Source organism: Mytilus edulis, chromosome 13 (genome assembly GCF_963676685.1).
Source record: "Mytilus edulis chromosome 13, xbMytEdul2.2, whole genome shotgun sequence".
Lineage (NCBI taxonomy): Eukaryota > Metazoa > Mollusca > Bivalvia > Mytilida > Mytilidae > Mytilus > Mytilus edulis.
In genome coordinates this window covers 69,766,904-69,787,157 of record NC_092356.1, presented here as the reverse complement: position 1 = coordinate 69,787,157, position 20,254 = coordinate 69,766,904, and the positions used below count along the sequence as shown (strand labels likewise).

At 32.9% G+C, this 20,254-nt stretch overlaps 1 protein-coding gene across 2 annotated transcripts; it reads left to right on the top strand.

Moving 5' to 3' along the window:
• Positions 1-679: 679 nt before the first annotated feature.
• LOC139501400 (A disintegrin and metalloproteinase with thrombospondin motifs adt-1-like) lies at positions 680-13,939 on the top strand. 2 transcript variants are annotated; one of them, XM_071290452.1, is made up of 15 exons: positions 694-790; positions 2,279-2,374; positions 3,156-3,830; positions 4,069-4,182; positions 4,658-4,828; positions 5,218-5,388; positions 5,929-6,099; positions 7,786-7,956; positions 8,358-8,528; positions 9,395-9,565; positions 9,748-9,918; positions 10,382-10,552; positions 10,810-10,986; positions 11,477-11,491; positions 12,767-12,989. In XM_071290452.1, exons 2-15 carry the CDS (start codon positions 2,308-2,310, stop codon positions 12,856-12,858), a joined length of 2,508 nt encoding a protein of 835 aa, XP_071146553.1. In that variant the 5' UTR covers positions 694-790; positions 2,279-2,307; the 3' UTR covers positions 12,859-12,989. The 2 variants fall into 2 exon arrangements, with proteins under 2 accessions (XP_071146552.1, XP_071146553.1); XM_071290451.1 differs by lacking the exon at positions 11,477-11,491 and having other exon boundaries at positions 680-790; positions 12,748-13,939.
• Positions 13,940-20,254: the final 6,315 nt, after the last annotated feature.

Genomic DNA, 20,254 nt, shown 5'->3' with positions numbered 1-20,254 from the left:
CGTTGTCTGAAAGTTCAATACTTAAACTTTTGAATATACATTTTTAATTGCTTTTATCCTTGAAAAAAAAATCATTTACATTTTGTTTTTTTTCAAATTTATTTGGTTAGTGTAACAAGTATTATCAACTGTCATGATATTAGTACAATTTTGGTACATTTTGACTATTATTGTAGTGTGAACATAGAAGTAATAAAGAGTTAATTTTAAAGATAAGGAGTGAACTTTATAATAGAAAAGTACTAAAATGAAGTTTAACATATTGTAATACTTTCGTTTTTTTTTTCTTTAGATGTCAAAGTAGATGTCACTTTCAACAATTGTTTTAAATTGTTTAAATACCAGCTGTTTTTTTTTATTTTAATTTTAAATTTTAATTTGAAATAACTCAAAAAATTGTGGGTCAGTTCCTTAAGAATAATAAAGTTTAGATAAGTTCTTTTGTTGTGTATTATAATCAGAAAGTAAATATATAATTGGCAGTGTTTTGTTTGTTTACTTTTCTAATTGCTAAAAAGTTGGTCAAGTATTTTTAAGGACTGTAATTGCAATCTCTTTAAATACTTCTGGTTAATTGCACAAAACGAACTTTCCATAAATGAGAGATAAAGGCAATTTCAGTGGTATCAGATAAAAAGTACATTGGTGGGTTTTTTCTTAGTCAACATTCCTTTCATAAATTAATGTTTACAGCTTACAAAGAAGGTTATATTGACATTCAAATATTGTTTCATTAATTAAAGGGAAAAACAAAATTTCTCATTTAGTCCATAAGAAAGAAGTCCAACTCGTAAGTATTCTATTAAAGACATTACAAATTCATACGTTCATTAATTTCATTTATTCATTTTACATATCATCTATTTCTAAAATGCTTTTATAAATAGTTGTTTTTCTCACCTTTTACTATTATATGGACATTTATATAAATAATGCCTTTTAACTCCTCAGTTCAAATGTGAGGAAAATATAGTTAAAAAATTGTTTTTGTCTTGGAATTTCTAAATTTTGAAAATACAAATTCCATAATGCATGTTTATTTTTCAATATAGTCAATATAATATCCTGAAACTTATAACAATGATAAAAGACATTGAGTTTTTTTATTTATATTTTATGTAATAAATCCATTTTTCCATTACGCGACTATGACTCTGAGAGGGCGAATCATTATTAATATAAACATAAGAATAGGTTTCGTGTTTGCAGATGAGATAAATATCCAACAAAGTCTTACTTTCTGTTAGGCTAGCATGACATAGCTAAGATAATAAAACGGTAAAATTCTAACTTAAAAACCATGTGTTATGTTAAGGTGAATATGTTCATGTGTGAAGATGGATTGGACAGTCAACGATAAACATACATTTGTCCTAAAAGAGGGACGAAAGATACCGAAGGGACAGTCAAACTCATAAATCGAAAATAAACAGACAACGCCATGGCTGAAAATGAAAAGGACAAACAGACAAACAATAGTTCACATGACACAACATAGAAAACTAAAGAATAAACAACACGAATATCACTAAAACCTAGGGTGATCTCAGGTGCTCTGGAAGGGTCAGTAGATCCTGCTCCACATGTGGCACCCGTCGTGTTGCTTATGTGATAACAAATCAGGTTAATAGTCTATTCCAGTAGGTCACATTCATGAAAGGGAAGGGGATTGTAGTATAGACCTAAACTATTCAATGTATATAAGAGAATCAATTATTTTTAATAATGTAATTTTGAAAGAAAAAAAACCATTATAAACAATTTAGAATCGATCGCACCGAGATCATTGTGGCACACTAGTGCTTAGACATTTGCTCGGGCTGTGATTAATTTATATTTATTGTAAAATAGAACCGTTTTCAAATAACTATCACTTTTTCATCAAAAGAATGTTAAATGGATTACCGGGTTAAATATGAGAAAATATAAAGCATTGAAAACACAGTGCACTGAAACAGAGTCGTGTCAACATTTCTTTACATGTTGCTTATTTTGGATATTCTGTTAATTAGAGACAATAGTTATTAAATAATTGTCAAATGTCACAAATCTATTTAAAGATAGAAGTCTTAAAAAAAAACCACTGAATTAATTGAATGAACTCCGGAAAAGCAAGCCCTGATACATGCATCAAGAGATTACAATGATTGTTCTTATCATGCATATGATAATTGTCACTTGAAGTGTACCAATCAACAACTTAATTATAAATGCGGCAAGGGATAAAATTTGCACTGACTTAATAACTTTATTTTTTTATGGTTAATGTCTATTCTAGGGCGTGAAGATAGTGACTAACGTAAAACAATGAAATCACAGTTGTGGTTCCTGTATTGGGCTGTTGTTTGTTTAACTTACAGGACAAGTGCCTACGGTAAGTAAAGACAACACATGGTGGAAAAATGGATATTTGATAAACATATCTGTGGTATTCAAACCCTTTGTTGACAGCATGATCAATATTATCTTGTAAAAGCACTGTTCACAATAAAATAGTGCTTGAATTAAGTCTGCACAAAAAATCTTCGAAAAGAAGTGGCTGTAATATATAAACGTTTACAATAAGACAGAAACAAAACAATATAAAAGTCACATTCAAATAACTGGCGCAATGCTTTAATATTAAATAATTGTTTGATTGATTCTTTGTGTTGAATTCCACTTTCATCACAATTGCTTTTTTGTGGTGGTTAGTTGGAGGAATTCAGAATGCCTGGAGAGACACATCGATCCTAGTCATCATATAATCAATTTAGGATGAAGTCGAATGCACCTGCCACTTGTGTGGCTCAAATCAAAATAATGTGTATCGAAGGTATCTTTTGAATAATATCAAAAGATTACAGTTAATATGACTGAGTAGGAATCATAAAATACCTTCATTATAATTGCATGGATAATTAAATTTGTACAAATGTCAAAAAAAATAAATACTATCAATGACAAATTATCATAGTTTCATAGATAAAAAAAAAAATATTGTGCGTCTTTGAAAAAAATGTCATATGCTTACACTAAAACTATTTGAGTTGGCCTATTTAAAATATACTATTAATATCATGTTAAAAATACAAGTTTTAATACTTTCACAATTAAAATATGCTATTAAACGTAAATGATAATAATTAAATTTTTTAAATCTTTTTTTCGAATAGATTCTTGCAAAGACATATACTTGGCCGACAACCGGAACTCAAATGGAAATTACGTCATTCATCACAATGGGAACGCAATCAACGTGTATTGTTCATTCGAAAGTAACTATGGTTACACGTACATCTCTAAGGCATCCCACAATTCAGCTGTAGATATGAGTTTGTTGTTCACAACAAGAGATTTTGCCAAAATCCGCCTCAGACGTAGCAATGGCGAACAACGAGAGGTTATCGTTGAAAATTTGTCTTCATTCAAAAGCTCGTCCACTTTATATTTTGGTTACAATGCCCATACTTCGTATCAAGGACCAGACAGTCGAAACGCAGCTTTAAAACCGTACTTATTTCTCGGATTCTTACCCGAGAGTTTAGTAAGAAACTATGGCACACAAGGGTTCCGTGCAGCCGGAAAGGACTTTACGTTTTCAAATTGTGATGCCAATCCGAACAGTTATATCACATTTTATTATAATCCAAACAACGCATCACCTGGAAGATTAGGGGATTCCAATAGTTTCATGACGGGTTGGATCGATTCGTCTACAGTACTGTCAACGAATAACTATATGGATACTGATTTTTACTGTGACTGGGAAATGCACATGGGCGGATGTGGTGGTTTCATGACGTCACACTATTTGTCAAACAGCAGAGCGTCACTTGGATTACCTTTTAGTATGCATATAAATTAATAATGAAAGGTTCTTAAACATAGATTTTTTTAGCATAGATAACTAAGTAATTAAGTTAAAAGAAAATTGAATCATTATATTTCGTGATTATATAAAATGTTCTGAACCCCCTCTAATAAGCAATTTAATATTATGAAAACACAGTTTGCCATTGCTTGAGTTGCGAACAGCGACTTTTAACCATATGAGCTCAGCTCCTTAACTTATTGTTTTTTGTTCAGGCATACAACCATGTGATGGTGTAATTTGTCAAAATGGTGGAAGTTGTGTTGCGTCCGGGTCATCTGGCACGTGCAGCTGTAACGAGAATTACTTCGGAGACAGATGTGAAAATCGTAAGAAATTATTTTTGAACTTTCATCTGATATAATAGTAAGAAATAAAAAAGAAGATTAAAAATAAAAAGACCTTGATGATAAATTAGGGTAAAAATAAGAAAAATAAGGATTCAAGAGACCACTACACGACAATGATGTTATTACGGCGATTAGAAATAGGAACAATAATGATGGTCACATAATACCATCTAGATAACATATACATATGGTGATGATTACTTTACATCTTTACCTATATTAAGATGAAGTAAATGAAATTAAAAACATGAGTATCTGATATCTATATGCTCTTACAAGCATCATACAATGTTCCGATTTTCTTTTTTTTCCCTAGAGAAGTTGAAGGTTCTACTAGCAATATTCAGAAATAAATTCTGCTCATACAAACACTCGATGTAGAAATAGTACACAACTTTCTTATTCGAATAAGTTTCTTTCAATGTTGTTTATTGAGGTTTTTGTACTTTTCCAGTTAACGGTGGTTGGACCGACTGGTCTAGTTGGGAAATCTGTTCTGTTGAATGTGGTGGAGGAACACAATCCAGTGGACGTACTTGTACTAATCCACAACCTGTTGGAACTGGTGTAACATGTAGTGGACTATCATCACAATCAAGGTCATGCAATACTGAACCATGTCCAGGTATAAATAATTTTCTACGAACGTTTTATGTGTTAGTAAATTCTACATCTTTATAAGTATAATGTTTTTCGGGCAAGTATTTCAATTTGTTTGCCTTATGAAGAAGTAAACCAACTTGATATTAGCTGAAAAAATATGGTATTATTTTTGAATAGTTTTATGTATGGCATACTCTTCATTATGTTTTTTTATTTTGTGCTATGTAGTAGAGTGATTTAATGAATTTTAATGTCGTTAACATTTTTATTACGTGTGTGTTTGTGGAATATGGTGCATGCAAAATTAATTTGTCAAACAAAGAATATATACTATAAGCTGTACTTACTTCCATTATTGTTAAGATAAAAAAAACACATTGAGACTCTACTTGTGATATCGTTGTTTTTAAGTTAATGGTGTATGGAGCGATTGGGATGCATTTGGTACCTGTTCAGTCTCATGTGGGGGTGGTATCCAGTACTCATCCCGTCACTGTAATAATCCTGAACCTGAGCACGGAGGACTTGATTGTATTGGTGAAGATTCTAAGTCACAGTCCTGCAATATGCAGGGATGTCCAGGTGCATTTAATATGATATCAAATCGATTGTATTTGGTTAAATAGATAAAACTTATGTTTTTCCGAGTTATTAGATGAATTCGCTGAAAAGAATGTGCTTAATCCTTGAATTGTGAAGTATATGAATCCTTTAATGAGAGTTCAAGGAGACCTCATTGCAAATTATTAGAAATTTTAAATATAAAAGGTATAGACATTGGATAACTGTTAATAGAATGTAAGTATTTTGGCGGGATAAGTCAGCAGATGTAAATATTTTGGCGGGATAAGTCAGCAGTGTACATTCTGGTTACGAGAGGTAGAAGATACCAAAAGATCATTCAAATTCACACATATAAGTAAAAATAAACTGACAACGCCAATTTATAAAAATCAATAAAAAAACAAACTTGTTAGATCAAATGCAAATATAATTAATGTTACAATGTTTTTAACATTTTTTATTCGAGCGTCACTGATGAGTCTTGTGTAGACGAAACGCGCGTCTGTCGTAAGTGAAATTTTTTAGGTCTGGTAATTATGATGAGTTTATTTGCTATAGTTGATGGCGGATGGACAGAATGGTCCGCATGGAGTGACTGTCCAGCTACCTGTAGTGGCGAGGATTTAGTTAGAAGTAGATCTTGTAACAACCCTTCTCCTGAAAACAATGGAAAAGAGTGTGAAGGAAGCAAGACAGAAGTGATGTCGTGTTATCAGGCAAAATGTCCAGGTTATTCATAAGAACTTAATTAATATATAAGCAAATATAAACCCTGCCGAATTTATGCGCCTGTCCCGTCAGGAGCCCCTGGTCTTTGTGAGTCTTGTATGATTTTTAATTTTAGTTTCTGTTGTATAATTCGAAGTTCAATATGACGTCCATTATCACTGAACTAGTATACATATTTGTTTAGGGGCTAGCTGAAGGACGTCTCCGAGTGCGAGAGTTTCTTGCTACATTTAAGACCCATTTGTGGTCTTCGGCTGTTGTCTGCTCTATGTTCGGGTTGTTGTCTCTTTGACACATTTCCTATTTCCATTCTCAATTTTATTTGACTGACGCAATAAACACAATACAAATCAACTAATGATAAAACATATGATAACGATATGAAGTATAAAATTAAAAAAAAAAGAAAATCTTCAAGTGGTCGGCCAATAAACCTGTTATTGCGACCTTATTTGGTACATGGTTCCTTAATCAATGCAGTAAAACGCGAAAATGAAACAACAAACACTTAAAAAGACAAAGTGATACAAAGTTAAATGTAATCTATATTTGGAAACGAATTGAAACATTAGAAGCAAGATATGATGCCGTCGGGTGCGTTTATAACTTTAAGATAGGATGAATGTTGCTTGTCATCGAAGGCCATACAGTAACGCATAGTGTTATTTGCATAAGCGCAGTAGTCAACAATTTTGTGTTGACATGAAATATCATTAATATGTTGTTTGTTTTGGTATATCAACTGTTTTGGTTTTTTCGGTAGGTATAGAATGTCGTATTACTATAGCTAGTTAGTATTACTCTTCGAAATCTTTACATAGATGTTGCTTTACGACTTCGAAGTTGATGTAACCGTCACTGATGAATCTAATAAAACTGAAACGCGCGTCTGGCGCCCACAATCATAAGCCCGTTATCGTTGATTTTTAAAATCTATTTAATTTCATCTCTGGAAGATATTTGGATCATTAGCAAAAAAAAAACTCACATACATGTATGTTATATTTTTAAGCAATTTATTAATGGTACTTTATATACAAACGAGAGGGTTTTACTCAATATTTAACAAATATGGTTACATATTTTTTAATGAGAAAAATGGCAAATTCGAGAAAAGACGTTGCTAGGTAAGGCATCGCTGATATGTCTTCTTCATCCGTCAAGTGAGAACACTCCTGAATCGCAACTTAGAAAGTTAAAAGGAGATAATAAAAGCTGAAATAGACATACATTTAAATAAAGGCACAGTACGTAGTATACCGCTGTTCGAAATTCATCAATCGATTGAAAAAAACAACAAATCCGGGTTAAAAACTAAAACTTAGGGAAACGCATCAAATATAAGAGGATAACTATGACAAAACAGAACCATGACATTAAAATGTAACACACACAGAAACGAACTATAATGTAACAATGGCCATTTTCCTGACTTGGTACAGGACATTTTAAAAACAAATGGTGGGTTGAACCTGGTTTTGTGGCATGCCAAACCTCCCGCTTTATTGGCAATGTTAAATATAACATTAAAATAACAACATTACATGACAGGACTACAATACAAATAAATGGGAGAAATTATAGGACATACAATTAATTGTGATTGCCATATTACTTGTTAAATTTGAATGAAAATAGATCTCGTATGATTTCACAAGGTCATATTGGTTCTTCTTTTTACGACAGTGAATGGAGGATTGACAAGTTGGACATCATGGTCAAGCTGTCCGGAAACATGCAATGATGAAACTTTGAATCGGACCAGATCCTGCACAAACCCAGAACCTGATAACAATGGAAAAGATTGCGAGGGAGTTGATATAGAATTCATCACTTGTCTTACAGCAAAATGTCCAGGTAACTATCAAAACTTTTTAAGAATTGCTTAATTGTTTAAAGCGGTTTTCATGACTTATCGTCTTCATGACCGCTCAAAGAATCAAAACATTCGAAGTGCTTAGAGGTGTTAATTTTAGTGATATCAAGGAAATTGATTCGATATTGAAATTCTAAAATATTCTATTAATTTGTTTCTTTATTCGTGTTATAAAGTGTATTCTTAGTTCTTGGTTTAAATTTTGAAACTTAGTAAAACATATAAAAATTCAGTTTGGTTTCCAAACAGAAACTACACTTTAAAGAGGAAAAATTTCCAATCTAAAAAATTGTATACTGAAATAAAGAATACTACTTTCATTTAAGTAAGCTAGACAAATAACAATTAATGTAAAGAATTGCATATTTTTACTATTGTATAGTGAATGGCGAATGGGTAGAATGGTCCGCATGGAGTGACTGTCCATTTACCTGCAGTGGTCAGGATTTAATTAGGAGTAGATCTTGTACCAGCCCTTCTCCTGAAAACAATGGAAAAGAGTGCGAAGGAAGTAGCTCAGACGTGATGTCGTGTTATACGGCAAAATGTCCAGGTCAGATATTAATTGAAATGAAAAATGATATCATAAAGAGCAAAATTGATAAGAACAACAAAAATAATGATGATGATAGTGATAAAATGAGATAAAGTATGATAGTACCAGAAAGCAGCTAACTTATATATTCACATGATATAGCATTGATATGTTAAATGTTTTCATACATTTGCTTTTTATAGGTCATCGTCCTCAATTATACTAGTAGTACTTGAATATAAATGTCTGAAATAAAATCTATGGTTCAATTATCACAGGCGACAAATAATGATAGTCTGAATTCCCGAAGATATCAAAATCAGAGGGGTTCTCACTGCAACTGCAATATGAAAGTATTTTCAAATGTCATTTAACCTTATTTTATTTCACGTTCATATTATATTACAATCAATTGAATATTGATTACAAAAAAAATAATTTATACCGATATAAAACTAATGCTTTGAAACTTAAAAGTAACATGGGCTAATAAATTGTTAATAATACAGAAATCTATTAATTCAAATATAGTGTTGTTGGTGGGTAAATATTTTCTGCTAGCTATGCTTCATCCGTAAGGGAAGAACAGTCTCGATAAAAAAAGAAAGTAAACTTTTTAAATGCAAAGCTTTGATTCCTTGCTCAGCTATGACTGTACTTTTTGTCATGTTTGGTTTAGACATTTGGATTGCTATTTAACGGGTTAAATGGAAGTGAGACGAGACATCGTACGCTCTTATTTATGTACCTCTTATAGTTGATGTGTTTCCCTAGCTTTTGTAACCCGGATTTGTTTTCTCTCAACCGATGTATGACTTTTGATCAGCGGTATACTACTGTTGCCCTATCTATCTGTCATTATGTTGATATCTTTTTTCTGATAGTGAATGGACTATGGTCAACTTGGACTTCATGGACAAGTTGTCCGAAAACGTGTAATGATGAATATCTAAATCGAACAAGATCCTGCTCAAATCCTGCTCCAGAAAACGAAGGAACAGATTGTCAAGGAAATGATACAGAGTTCATGTCTTGTCACACTGCAAAATGTCCAGGTAAATTGCAAAAATATTAATTGTTTACTCTTCTATGCACTTACTTTTCATTTATTACTCTAGTAATCTTGAATAAATTGCAAAGATACATGTGTGTGACCTAAATGGGTCATCATGAGCTACTTATTTAAAACCAACCATAAAACTACAAATTCAAAAATCAAATATTTTTTACATTACAGTGAATGGTGGATGGACCGAATGGTCAGTCTGGAGTGATTGTCCAGAAAATTGTAATGATGATGACCTTATCAGGACTAGATCCTGCACAAATCCTTCTCCAGAAAATAACGGAAAAACGTGTGAAGGAAGCAATTCGGATACAATGTCATGCTACACGGCAAAATGTCCAGGTAGGATAATACATAATGCAAAGGTTTTATTTATCATTAATTATGATATGATGTGCTTCTTTTGCTTTGTAAACATCACCGTGATAAAATTCTCTATATATCTATACTTAGCGCAGACTCAGAGATGCATGTCATAATGAATGTTACTAATGCTTTGGACAAAAATCGAATATCACGGGCCAGGCCATGTGTGATTTTCCAACAAATCTATGGCTTCCATAAATTATTTCTTACGTAATTATTTATAAGGAGAATATTAAGGTTAAAAAAATAATGGAATTACAATGTTGATCGTGATGATCAATGTTTACATTCCATGTAAAGATGTCCCCCTTTAATGCATTAATCTATCGATGATGGAGATGTTTACCCAAATCGGTAATTAATTCAAATGGACAAAACACTGTATGTTAGAATTAACGTATGTCTGCATGGTACGATTATTTTCTACATATTTCGACAGTTGATGGTAACTGGACAAATTGGACACCTTGGACTGAGTGTCCAGAAACCTGCGCAGATGAAAATCTAAACAGAACACGAATCTGCTCAAACCCTATTCCAGAAAACAATGGAAACGAATGTATGGGAAATGATACAGATTTCATGTCATGCCACACAGCAAAATGTCCAGGTAAATTTATCCGTATAGTATTCTTATAAATTATATGATATGAAAACTAGGAATTTTAGTATGATTGTCAATGAAACAAGAATCCATTGATTAACATCTCTTTGATTTTTTCAATAATGTCAGCAGGACACCTATTTGACGTAATGATGAGGGGAGCATGGAAATTTTCGCGTCGGAATATTTATTTTATTCGGACTCAATTATTGTGTCTCTTCAATCCAATTATCCGTGTTGTACTGTCTGGTAATTTATTTTAGTGTATGGAGAATGGTCATCATGGTCATCTTGGACTGATTGTCCAGACAGTTGTGACGGAGAGATATTGTCGAGGGAGAGAAATTGTACAAACCCTGTACCGACAAATGGTGGAAGGTATTGCATTGGGAATGAAACAGATACATCATCGTGTGAAGCAGTAGGATGTCCAACTAAAGGTAAAGACAAATTAGATAAGAAAAACATTTCTTTTTCGTAATTTTACTTCCTGTATGTAGACTACAAGGCACACAATTCTGTTTTGTTAAGTGTGGATAACGTCTAGTTCTATTGGTACTAAAAATATCGTTAAAATGACAAAACCGGATGTAGAAAGAGGATAATATCTAACTGTTCTTAAAAGTGTAAGTAAAGGCGTTAAATTATATTGTCATATGCTTCCGGATGACCCGAGATCATTGTCGGTTTTTGGTTGTGTCTGTATCGCGTGGTCTTTAGTTTTTGTATGCTGGTCGTTTTGGTTTTTTTTCCAGTTTCTTTTTTACTTTTGAGTTTAATTGTCCCTTTGGTATTATTCTCTTCTTTTCTTTTTTTACTGTTCTTGAAATTATATATTGCTCATTATAGAAGGAGAAAAAACAAAACCCCAATTTTCCGCATCATAACTCTGTTTTAAAACAATTTCATGACTATATTTATACATTTTAGGCGAAATCGCACAAGGTACGTATTACTGTAATTTTCAAGATATAGCCATATTTATAAACCTGTCACTTGTATCTTTGGTTACCACGTAACAAAAGAGCTTCGGAAATGGCAAATACTATACTATTACATAAAAAAGGAGATGTGGCACTACCTTCAATAAGACAACAAATCAACATAGTTTAAATGAAGTGGATGTAAACAACTATAAACAATTGCTTGACCTTGACGTTTTTCTAGGGTATAAATCTGTTTTATTACTGGAGAACTAACAACCACACAACTTGTGGAAACAGACAACTAACTACTAGTAGCTGTTGGAATCAGTTTTGAAAATGACAAGTCCTGAGTCTTATTTAAATTGATTGGTGTTTTATTCATGTTTACTTTATAAGACTGTGACACTGCAACAAATGATATAATCGACCATCAATATACAAACCTTTGGTATAAAGAATCGAATGAAACTTATACAAAATCAGTTCATAAAGATGTCTTGGGGTTGTACAGTAGTGAACCTGTGAGTTGCTCGGATGGATGTGTTCCGTATCATTATTCGTTTGTCTTACTGTGTGTAGGTTGTGGACTTTTTTTGGTTAAATTTGTAATATGTTCTGAAAAACTGCATTTTTATAAAAAAAAAAAATTGAAAACAACAACGACCTGATTTATGCATAAACAATACAAATATGAAAAACAGCCACAGAATAAAGGCAAATATAAAAAGAGCGCACCTTAGAATAATCACTTACAGCAATGAAATGCATCACCGGTATATAGAAATAATTCAGTGCGCAGCATTTTTCGACTGTTTCGCATGAACTGAATGGTAGATCTGTAGTCATGATATTTTCACGTATTCATTAACAATTATAATTGATTGACATTATTGTTGTTTTAACTGCCACTTTAATTTCTTGGCTATTTGTGGTCACATTTTATTATACGACGAGACCGGAAAGCAAGGAGAGACCCTTCGATCCTCGGCAGGAAAACTGAAATTCAAGTCAGTTCAAATTGTAGTCGAACGAACTTGCCACGTGCAGTATTTGAACTCATAACCTCAGTGTTCACAAACTAGTGATACAGTTGTTGGACTATCAAGACAACTCGGTCAGCTTCAATGTTATGAATTAACATAAATGTCAATTTGACAATTTAACACCATTGTTTTAGTTTCAAAGTCCCAAAAAGCATTGCCTGGATTTGCTTAAATATTTTACGACTTCTCAACTTATAATCATTTGTTCTCTTACTGGCCCTATACAGTTCAGTACTTATATTTCATTTCAGACATGGGAAGTGGCGTCACGCAAATTCGCCTCAACTTGAGTCTTATTGGAATTTTAACTGCAGTAATAGCTGTGTTCAGAAGATTCTCATAGATATAAGTGTGTCATCTGCATAACTGACAATTGTTTGAGTTTCATTGTGTAGTACAACTAATTTATGAAGAAGAAGAAAAACTAGAAAATTAATGACGGTCTCATTTCTACTTTCATATAAAATTGTCTTATTATATATCGTTTTATTTTTTTTTTTTTTTTGTAAATTAGTGCTGGGGCGCGCTGTCATATCTTGCTTTTTTATTGTAATTGTCGTGTGTGAGTGTGTGTGTGTGTGTGTGTGTGTATAGATATAGGAAGAGGTGGTGTGAGTGCCAATGAGACAACTCTCCATCCAAATAACAATTAAAAAAAAGTAAACCATTATAGGTCAATGTACGGTCTTCAACACGGAGCCTTGGCTCACACCGAACAACAAGCTATAAAGGGACCCAAAATTACAAGTGTAAAACCATTCAAACGGGAAAACCAACGGTGGCCTTCGGCTGTTGTCTGCTCTATGGTCGGGTTGTTGTCGCTTTGACACATTCCCCATTTCCTTTCTCAATTTTATTTGTGTTTTTTTTTTTATTGAATCACTTTTTGTCATGTTAGGGTCTTGTATAGTTAAAAATTAGTACATGATATGAGGTTTAACCATTTTTACGGATAGTTACCTGCAGCTCTTTAAGACTTTGGGTATCTGGTTGACACTACATGTTCTCATAGTCTTCCAATGGTATAAATGTAATTCATCAATCTTTCTAAGTCGGGATAAAGATAAAACATGATAGTAGTACTGATTGTAAACTATAAAGTTATCTTGATATATATAAATATAAAATATAAATTTTACTTCTTTTCTTTAAAAAGATTTTAACAGCGATTGCACGTGTCTGTTTGCGTGCTCTCGAACTGACTGCAATACTGTCAGCAATGCTTGCCCTTCTTATTATGTAAAACAATTACACAATAAAATTTAGAACATTTCTACATTATACACTATCATGTTTTTTATTCGTTAATTCAAACATTTTAAATGCATTGTGACTTTAAGTCGTTGTTATGTAAAAATATTATGTATCTTTTAATATTCTTCAGCATGACTGAAGGTATTAAATAAATTATAGCACTTTTTGTATGAAGATCTTTAATACTTCAGTGAAAATATTAAAAAATGTATCTGACTTTATTGACTAACAGTCAAAAATATTCGAAAAGAGAAAGGAACTGCAAACGCATACTAAGTATCTCATTATCCCTTGATTGCACAGAACCAACACTATCAATATCAAGTACACCATAGAACGTGTGTGCATCAAATGATGATACATGTAGTTCCGATGTCAAACGACCTTTTTAATATTTTTGAATCGAGCGTCACTGATGAGTCTTTTGCGCAAATGTAATGGTAATGCGGGCAAACGTAATGCACCGAACCAATACATACTACTGACAATATCATTTATAACGAAAACTCAAGGATACGTGTAGCGATTCATAACACAAACTCACTTCACACACTCATAAAAAAACATAAAACAAAACTAAAGTTTAACTTTAACTTATTTAAGCGCTTTTTTTCTAAAATCTTTCCAATAATTTAGAAGTTTTCACATAAACTATTCATAACTGTTACAATGTAACATACTCGACTAACACTTATTTTTAACATGTTAAGTCTAGTTATTTCATGAAAAGTTTATACTCGAAAACCATGTTGCAATATTTGCCGATGTAACACTTTCTTACAAATATATGCGTCATATAGTAAACCGTCCTTTGTGTTCTCTAACCTGTGAGCATATTTCAACATATTAAAATTTAAAACATACAAATGTATTATAGCAAATCTCCCTTATTTAGACATAACATCAAAGCTACTTGTTTTTTGGTAACCCCAAAAGTATATTTCATAATTTTTGTGCATGATTTAATATTTGGCACAATTATAGTCATACAGTTATAACAGATAAGGATAATCACACTTCAATTACAAGAAGTGAAAACATCAAAGAGTCAAGCTGCTAATAATCTTGATTATCTTAAGTAAGATGACTTAATTATTTCTGTTAAATGTTTTTCAATGAGATTTAAGAATAACAAATGTTGTTTATCCTTTCAATGTTAAACCATATGATAAAGTGTGTTGTCGGGGAAAAACAATTGATTTGGTCCAAGCTACGCTTGATACTTTACTTTAGTACGACGTCTTATAAAAGCCAAATCTTGGAACATATATGAAATATTTGCCACTGGGTGTTAAACAAAAATCAATTAGTCTACCTGTTAATAAAACCATTTAAGTATAAGATATAAGGGGAGGGTTGAGACCTCACAAATCATGTTTAACTCCGCCATATATTTGCTTCTGTACCAAGTCAGGAGCCTCTGGCCTTTGTTAGTCTTTATTTTGAGTTCATTTATACGTTTTGGAGTTAAGTGTGACGTCCAATTCACTGAGTTACGCAACTTATTAAGGGGCAAATTTCTAAATGCATTGTAATCAGTGGCGGATCCAGAACTTTTCCTAAGGGGGGCCCGATGACTGACCTAAGGGGGGCCGCTCCAGTCATGCTTCAATGATTCCCTATATAATCAACCAGATACAAAGATAGAAATTTAAAAAAATAACAAAGCCGCTGGATATAATGGAATAAGAAACGAGTTTATTATCATGTCTACCGTATGTTTACCTCTTTACGTAAAATTGTTCAATTTTGTGTTCGACACAGGGATTATACCCGAAATCTGGTCAATGGGAATAATTAATTCCATTTATAAGAATAAGGGAGCTCTTAACGATCCAGACTCGTATCGAGGTATTACACTGGTATCATGTTTAGGTAAAGTATAGTACAGCTATACTAAATAACAGACTAGACAAGTTTGCACAAGTAGTAGAATTACTCTCAAAATGCAAAGCGGGATTTAGGAAAGGGTATAAGGATATTTAGTTTATACTGTTTGATTCAACTTTATTTACTCTCTGGAAAACGTTTATTCTGCACATTTGTAGATTTCAAGAAAGCCTTTGATACTGTATGGAGGGTAGGACTGTGGCAAAAGCATATTTCTAGTAACATAACCGGCAAAATATTCAACTCTATTCATAACCTCTATTCTAATGTCAAATCATGTGTAAAAAGTAAAAACACAAGACATAACTCGAGTTGTTCAAATTTCTTTCCGTGCAAAGTTGGAGTTAGGCAAGGTGAAAACTTATCACCCTTTCTTTTTTCTCTTTTCCTTAATGATCTTGAAAGCTATTTTATTCAGCATGATATGACAGGTTTAGAAAAGGTAAATGAACTGTCTAAATGAACTAGGCATTTATATTCGAATTTTCTTGTTATAATATGCTGATGATACAATATTATTGGCAGAATCAGCTAACGATTTACAAATAATGTTAAACAAGTTTGATGAATACTGTATTGACTGGAAACTAAATGTAAACATTGATAAGACAAAAGTAATGAATGGTGTTTAAGAAGGCGAAGCGGAAAAGAAATATGAGATTAATGCTAAGGGGCGAGGAGTTACAGCTCACCGACAGTTATAATTACCTGGGATTATTAACAAGATACAATTGTAATTTTAATTTATCAAAGAAAAAACTTGTTGAACAATCACAAAAAGCACTGTATGCATTATACTATAAGTTAAGAAACATAAATATCCCTTCAGATCTGCAGTTTCGACTATTTGATTGTATGGTCGCTCAAATTTTACTTTATGGGTCGGAAATCTGGGGTCATGAAAATATTGACATGATTGAAAAGGGGTGTTGCTGAACGGCGGAAACGGAAAACGGAACGGAAACGGAAAGAAATTTTTAAATAGACGGAATTTAAGGGGAGGGAAAAAAGAACTATGAACATCAATAGATCTTGGTTGTAATTTTTGCTATTAAAAGTTTCTATCTATTTATCATATATTTCAATATAACAGGCGAACATGTAAGTGAGAAAATTCGTCAAATAAGGTCGATAACTCCTAGTCATTTGACCGTTTTGGCGTGAATGAACATAAGGTAGAGCTCAAGATTCTAATAAAATTGAGAATGAAAAATGTCAAAGAAGCAACAACCCGATGAAAACCAATTGGTCTTCAACGCAGCGAGAAAATCTCGCACCCGGAGGAGGTATCAGCTGGCCCCTAAATAAAATTGTGTACTAGTTCAGTGAAAATGGGCGTCACACTAAACTCCAAAAACATATAAACTAGACTAACAAAGGTCAGAGATTCCTGAAATTGGGACAGGCGAAAAAATGCGGAAGGGGGGGGGGGGGGGTAAACATATTTTGTGAGATCCCAACCCTCCCCCTATACCTCTAGCCAATTTAGAATTAAGAAACACATATGAAGCAATACACAGTAAACCTAATTTTAAAAGAAGTCCGAGTCCGATGACAGATTAGACATGTTTTTCACACAGTTTTTAAACTAGATACACCGATGATAATTGTTGCAAAGTTTAACCAAAACTATCGGACGACTCCTTAAAAGCCATATGTTCAATAACATTTGGCCCAGTAGTTTCAGAGACTGAGCCTGGATATTTTGTAAAAGTTAACAAAGACGAAAATCGGACGACGAACGCCAAGTGATGAGAAAAGCTCACTTAGCAGGACCCAGATCTGTTAAAAAAAGAACTCTCAAAGTTTACCATTAAAGACTAAAGCAGGTCTTAGTACTAGCAGAAAACGACCATGACAGAGCAAAAAATATTGAATGAATATATCACTATAATTGTATCAACTAAGAAGACATCAACTAAATTTATATACCACTAAATAAACCGTTACATCCAAATTGGAAAGACATAATAACTTAAGTATGGACGAAAACAAAATTTGAATATTGATTCAATACATAAAAAGTATGAGGGCCAGACGAAATAGGTTATAGAATGTTAAAAAAAAATATAAAATGAATTAGCAGCTATCATATTATTATTCACCATTTTTTCAACAATCATCAATTCCAGTATGATACGTGATGAATGGACATCAGGAGACATTTGTGCATTTCCGCTATTCAAGTATGAAGTATATCAAACATGCATTCACTGCAGGATGCTGCAACATATAGTATGCTCCAACATAATGCGTTCTCGTCTAGATTATTATAGTACCATCAATGGTTACGTCTTAGATGCATGATTTTTTGTTGGTTGTTATAGTGGCTTTGAACTAGCTGTCAGTTAACTGCGAGTACTACCTAGTGTCTTTTTGCTGTTGGGATATATAAGTACCCGGCCACGTCCACTTCAAGTTAATCTTATGTTGTAATGTTATACCACTGTCCCAGATTAGGGGGAGGGTTGGGATCCTACTAACATGTTTAACCCCACCACATTATGTATGTATGTGCCTGTCCAAAGTCAGGAGCCTGTAATTCAGTGGTTGTTGTTTGTTTATGTGTTACATATTTGTTTTTCGTTCATTTTTTGTACATAAATAAGGCCGTTAGGTTTCTCGTTTGAATTGTTTTACATTTTCATTTCGAGGTCATTTATAGCTGACTATGCGGTATGGGCTTTGCTCATTGTTGAAGGCCGTACGGTGACCTATAGTTGTTTATTTCTGTGTCATTTTGGTCTCTTGTGGAGAGTTGTCTCATTGGCAATCATACCACATCTTCTTTTTATATATTTACGTTAATGTCGAAGTTGCAATTACATGTATTGCGCCAAAAAAATCGTTAGAACACCTTACAGATATATTTATTTCATATTTTGAAAACGCGTCGCCCCATATAAACTATCAAATCAAAATTAAACAGCTACAGGAAACCAGGTAAAACACATGCAATGTTGGATTTACTCATTCCTATGCTTCCGCAAGCAAAGAGTCGTGGTAAATTGAACAACATCAAACATGTGGGTCCAACAGACCGTTGATTCTGGGGTATCTCAAGGAACTGTTCTGGTCAGGTGTTATAAAGTAAATGATATCAGTGATATCTTGAAAAAAATGGGTGTATGGCCAATAGAAACATCAAAATGATCAGATGCGTAGTGTGAAATAAAGTATCATTTCCGTCATAAAAAAGAACAGAGCAGAATGAGTTTTCATGTCTTGACATAACACCAAAATCATTAAAAACTACCAAAACGCAACAAGATACACCACATCACTAATTTTGTTTCAAGGCAATTAAAAAAAAAACAAAGAAGAAAACTGATGCAAAGGATTTCCCCCAAGTTTATTACTTCACATTCGATTTATAGAATCAAGGCCGATGTCAATCTTTTATAGGCCCATAGAGATTTGTTTCGTGATGTTGGGTTGCTATCTTATTGACATTGATCAAAATTTAAAAAAGAAAAGAAAAATCGAACAGACTATCCTGAATCGCATGAACTACGTACACATGACTTTATCAAATATTTCAAAAACATAGTCTCATCATCTCCTGGTAATTATTTCAATACTTTATGCTTTGAAATCTTTTATTTCAAATTCATTCCTCTGGGTTTTTTCTTGTGAACATGTGAAATACTATACAAAACATGCCTATGTAGATAAAATTAACAAAAAGAAAAGATGTTAATTCTTTCTGTTTCCGTTTACTGTTTCCGTTCCGTATTCCGTTCCGTTTTCCGTTTCCGCCGTTTAGCAACACCCGATTGAAAAGGTGCACTTGCGTTTTGCTAAAAAGAGTCTTGAATGTGAGATCAACAACACCAAACTATGTGGTATATAGGGAAACTGGCAGAATTCCATTAAATATTAATATCAAAACTAAATTACTATGCTTTTGGTCAAGGCTAGTGCAAAGCGGTAGTAACACATTATCTGGGATCTTGTATCATTTAATGTATAACTTACATAACTCAGGCCAATACTAATTTAAATGGTTATCTTCCATGAAACAAATTTTAGATGATACAGGATTTTCTTTTGTCTGGAATGCGCAGGGTGATATCAAAAGTTCGGATATTAAAAAAGAAATAAAACAGAGATTGGTTGATCAATTCGGACAGAGTCTATCTGCTGATATGACAAACTCATCTAGAGGTGTGTTTTATGCTTCATACAAAACAATGCAAGAGAAAATCGTATATGCTGTCACTGCGATTCAAATACCATTGGTGACGAATATCATTATTTTTTTGTATGTTCCAATAAACAAATTATTGTCTTTAAGAGAAAGGTATATACCTACATATTACATAAAAAATCCTTCCCAATTGAAATTTATTGGTCTTTTATCACACTGTAACGTCACGGCCGACACTCGGCTAACCGAGAGATTGGTCAGTTAAGCTATATTGAGTATGCGGCTATATGGGCGATTGGTCTGTTAATCGGGTTGGTTATACGTCTGTTAAGAGTAAAACGCTTAATTTAATGTTAAACTCTATTAAATATACAGATTTTTGGCATGCTATAAGCACCAAATCAAAAAAAGAAAAGTGTCTGACAAAATGATATCTATCATAGAA

Bases quoted from the DNA above. Each gene is read 5' to 3' on its own strand.
- LOC139501400 (XM_071290451.1), top strand. From the start codon at position 2,308: ATGAAATCACAGTTGTGGTTCCTGTATTGGGCTGTTGTTTGTTTAACT. The intron at 7,957-8,357 runs GTAACTATCAAA...ACTATTGTATAG, and splicing joins TCTTACAGCAAAATGTCCAG to TGAATGGCGAATGGGTAGAA. The intron at 8,529-9,394 runs GTCAGATATTAA...TTTTTCTGATAG, and splicing joins TTATACGGCAAAATGTCCAG to TGAATGGACTATGGTCAACT.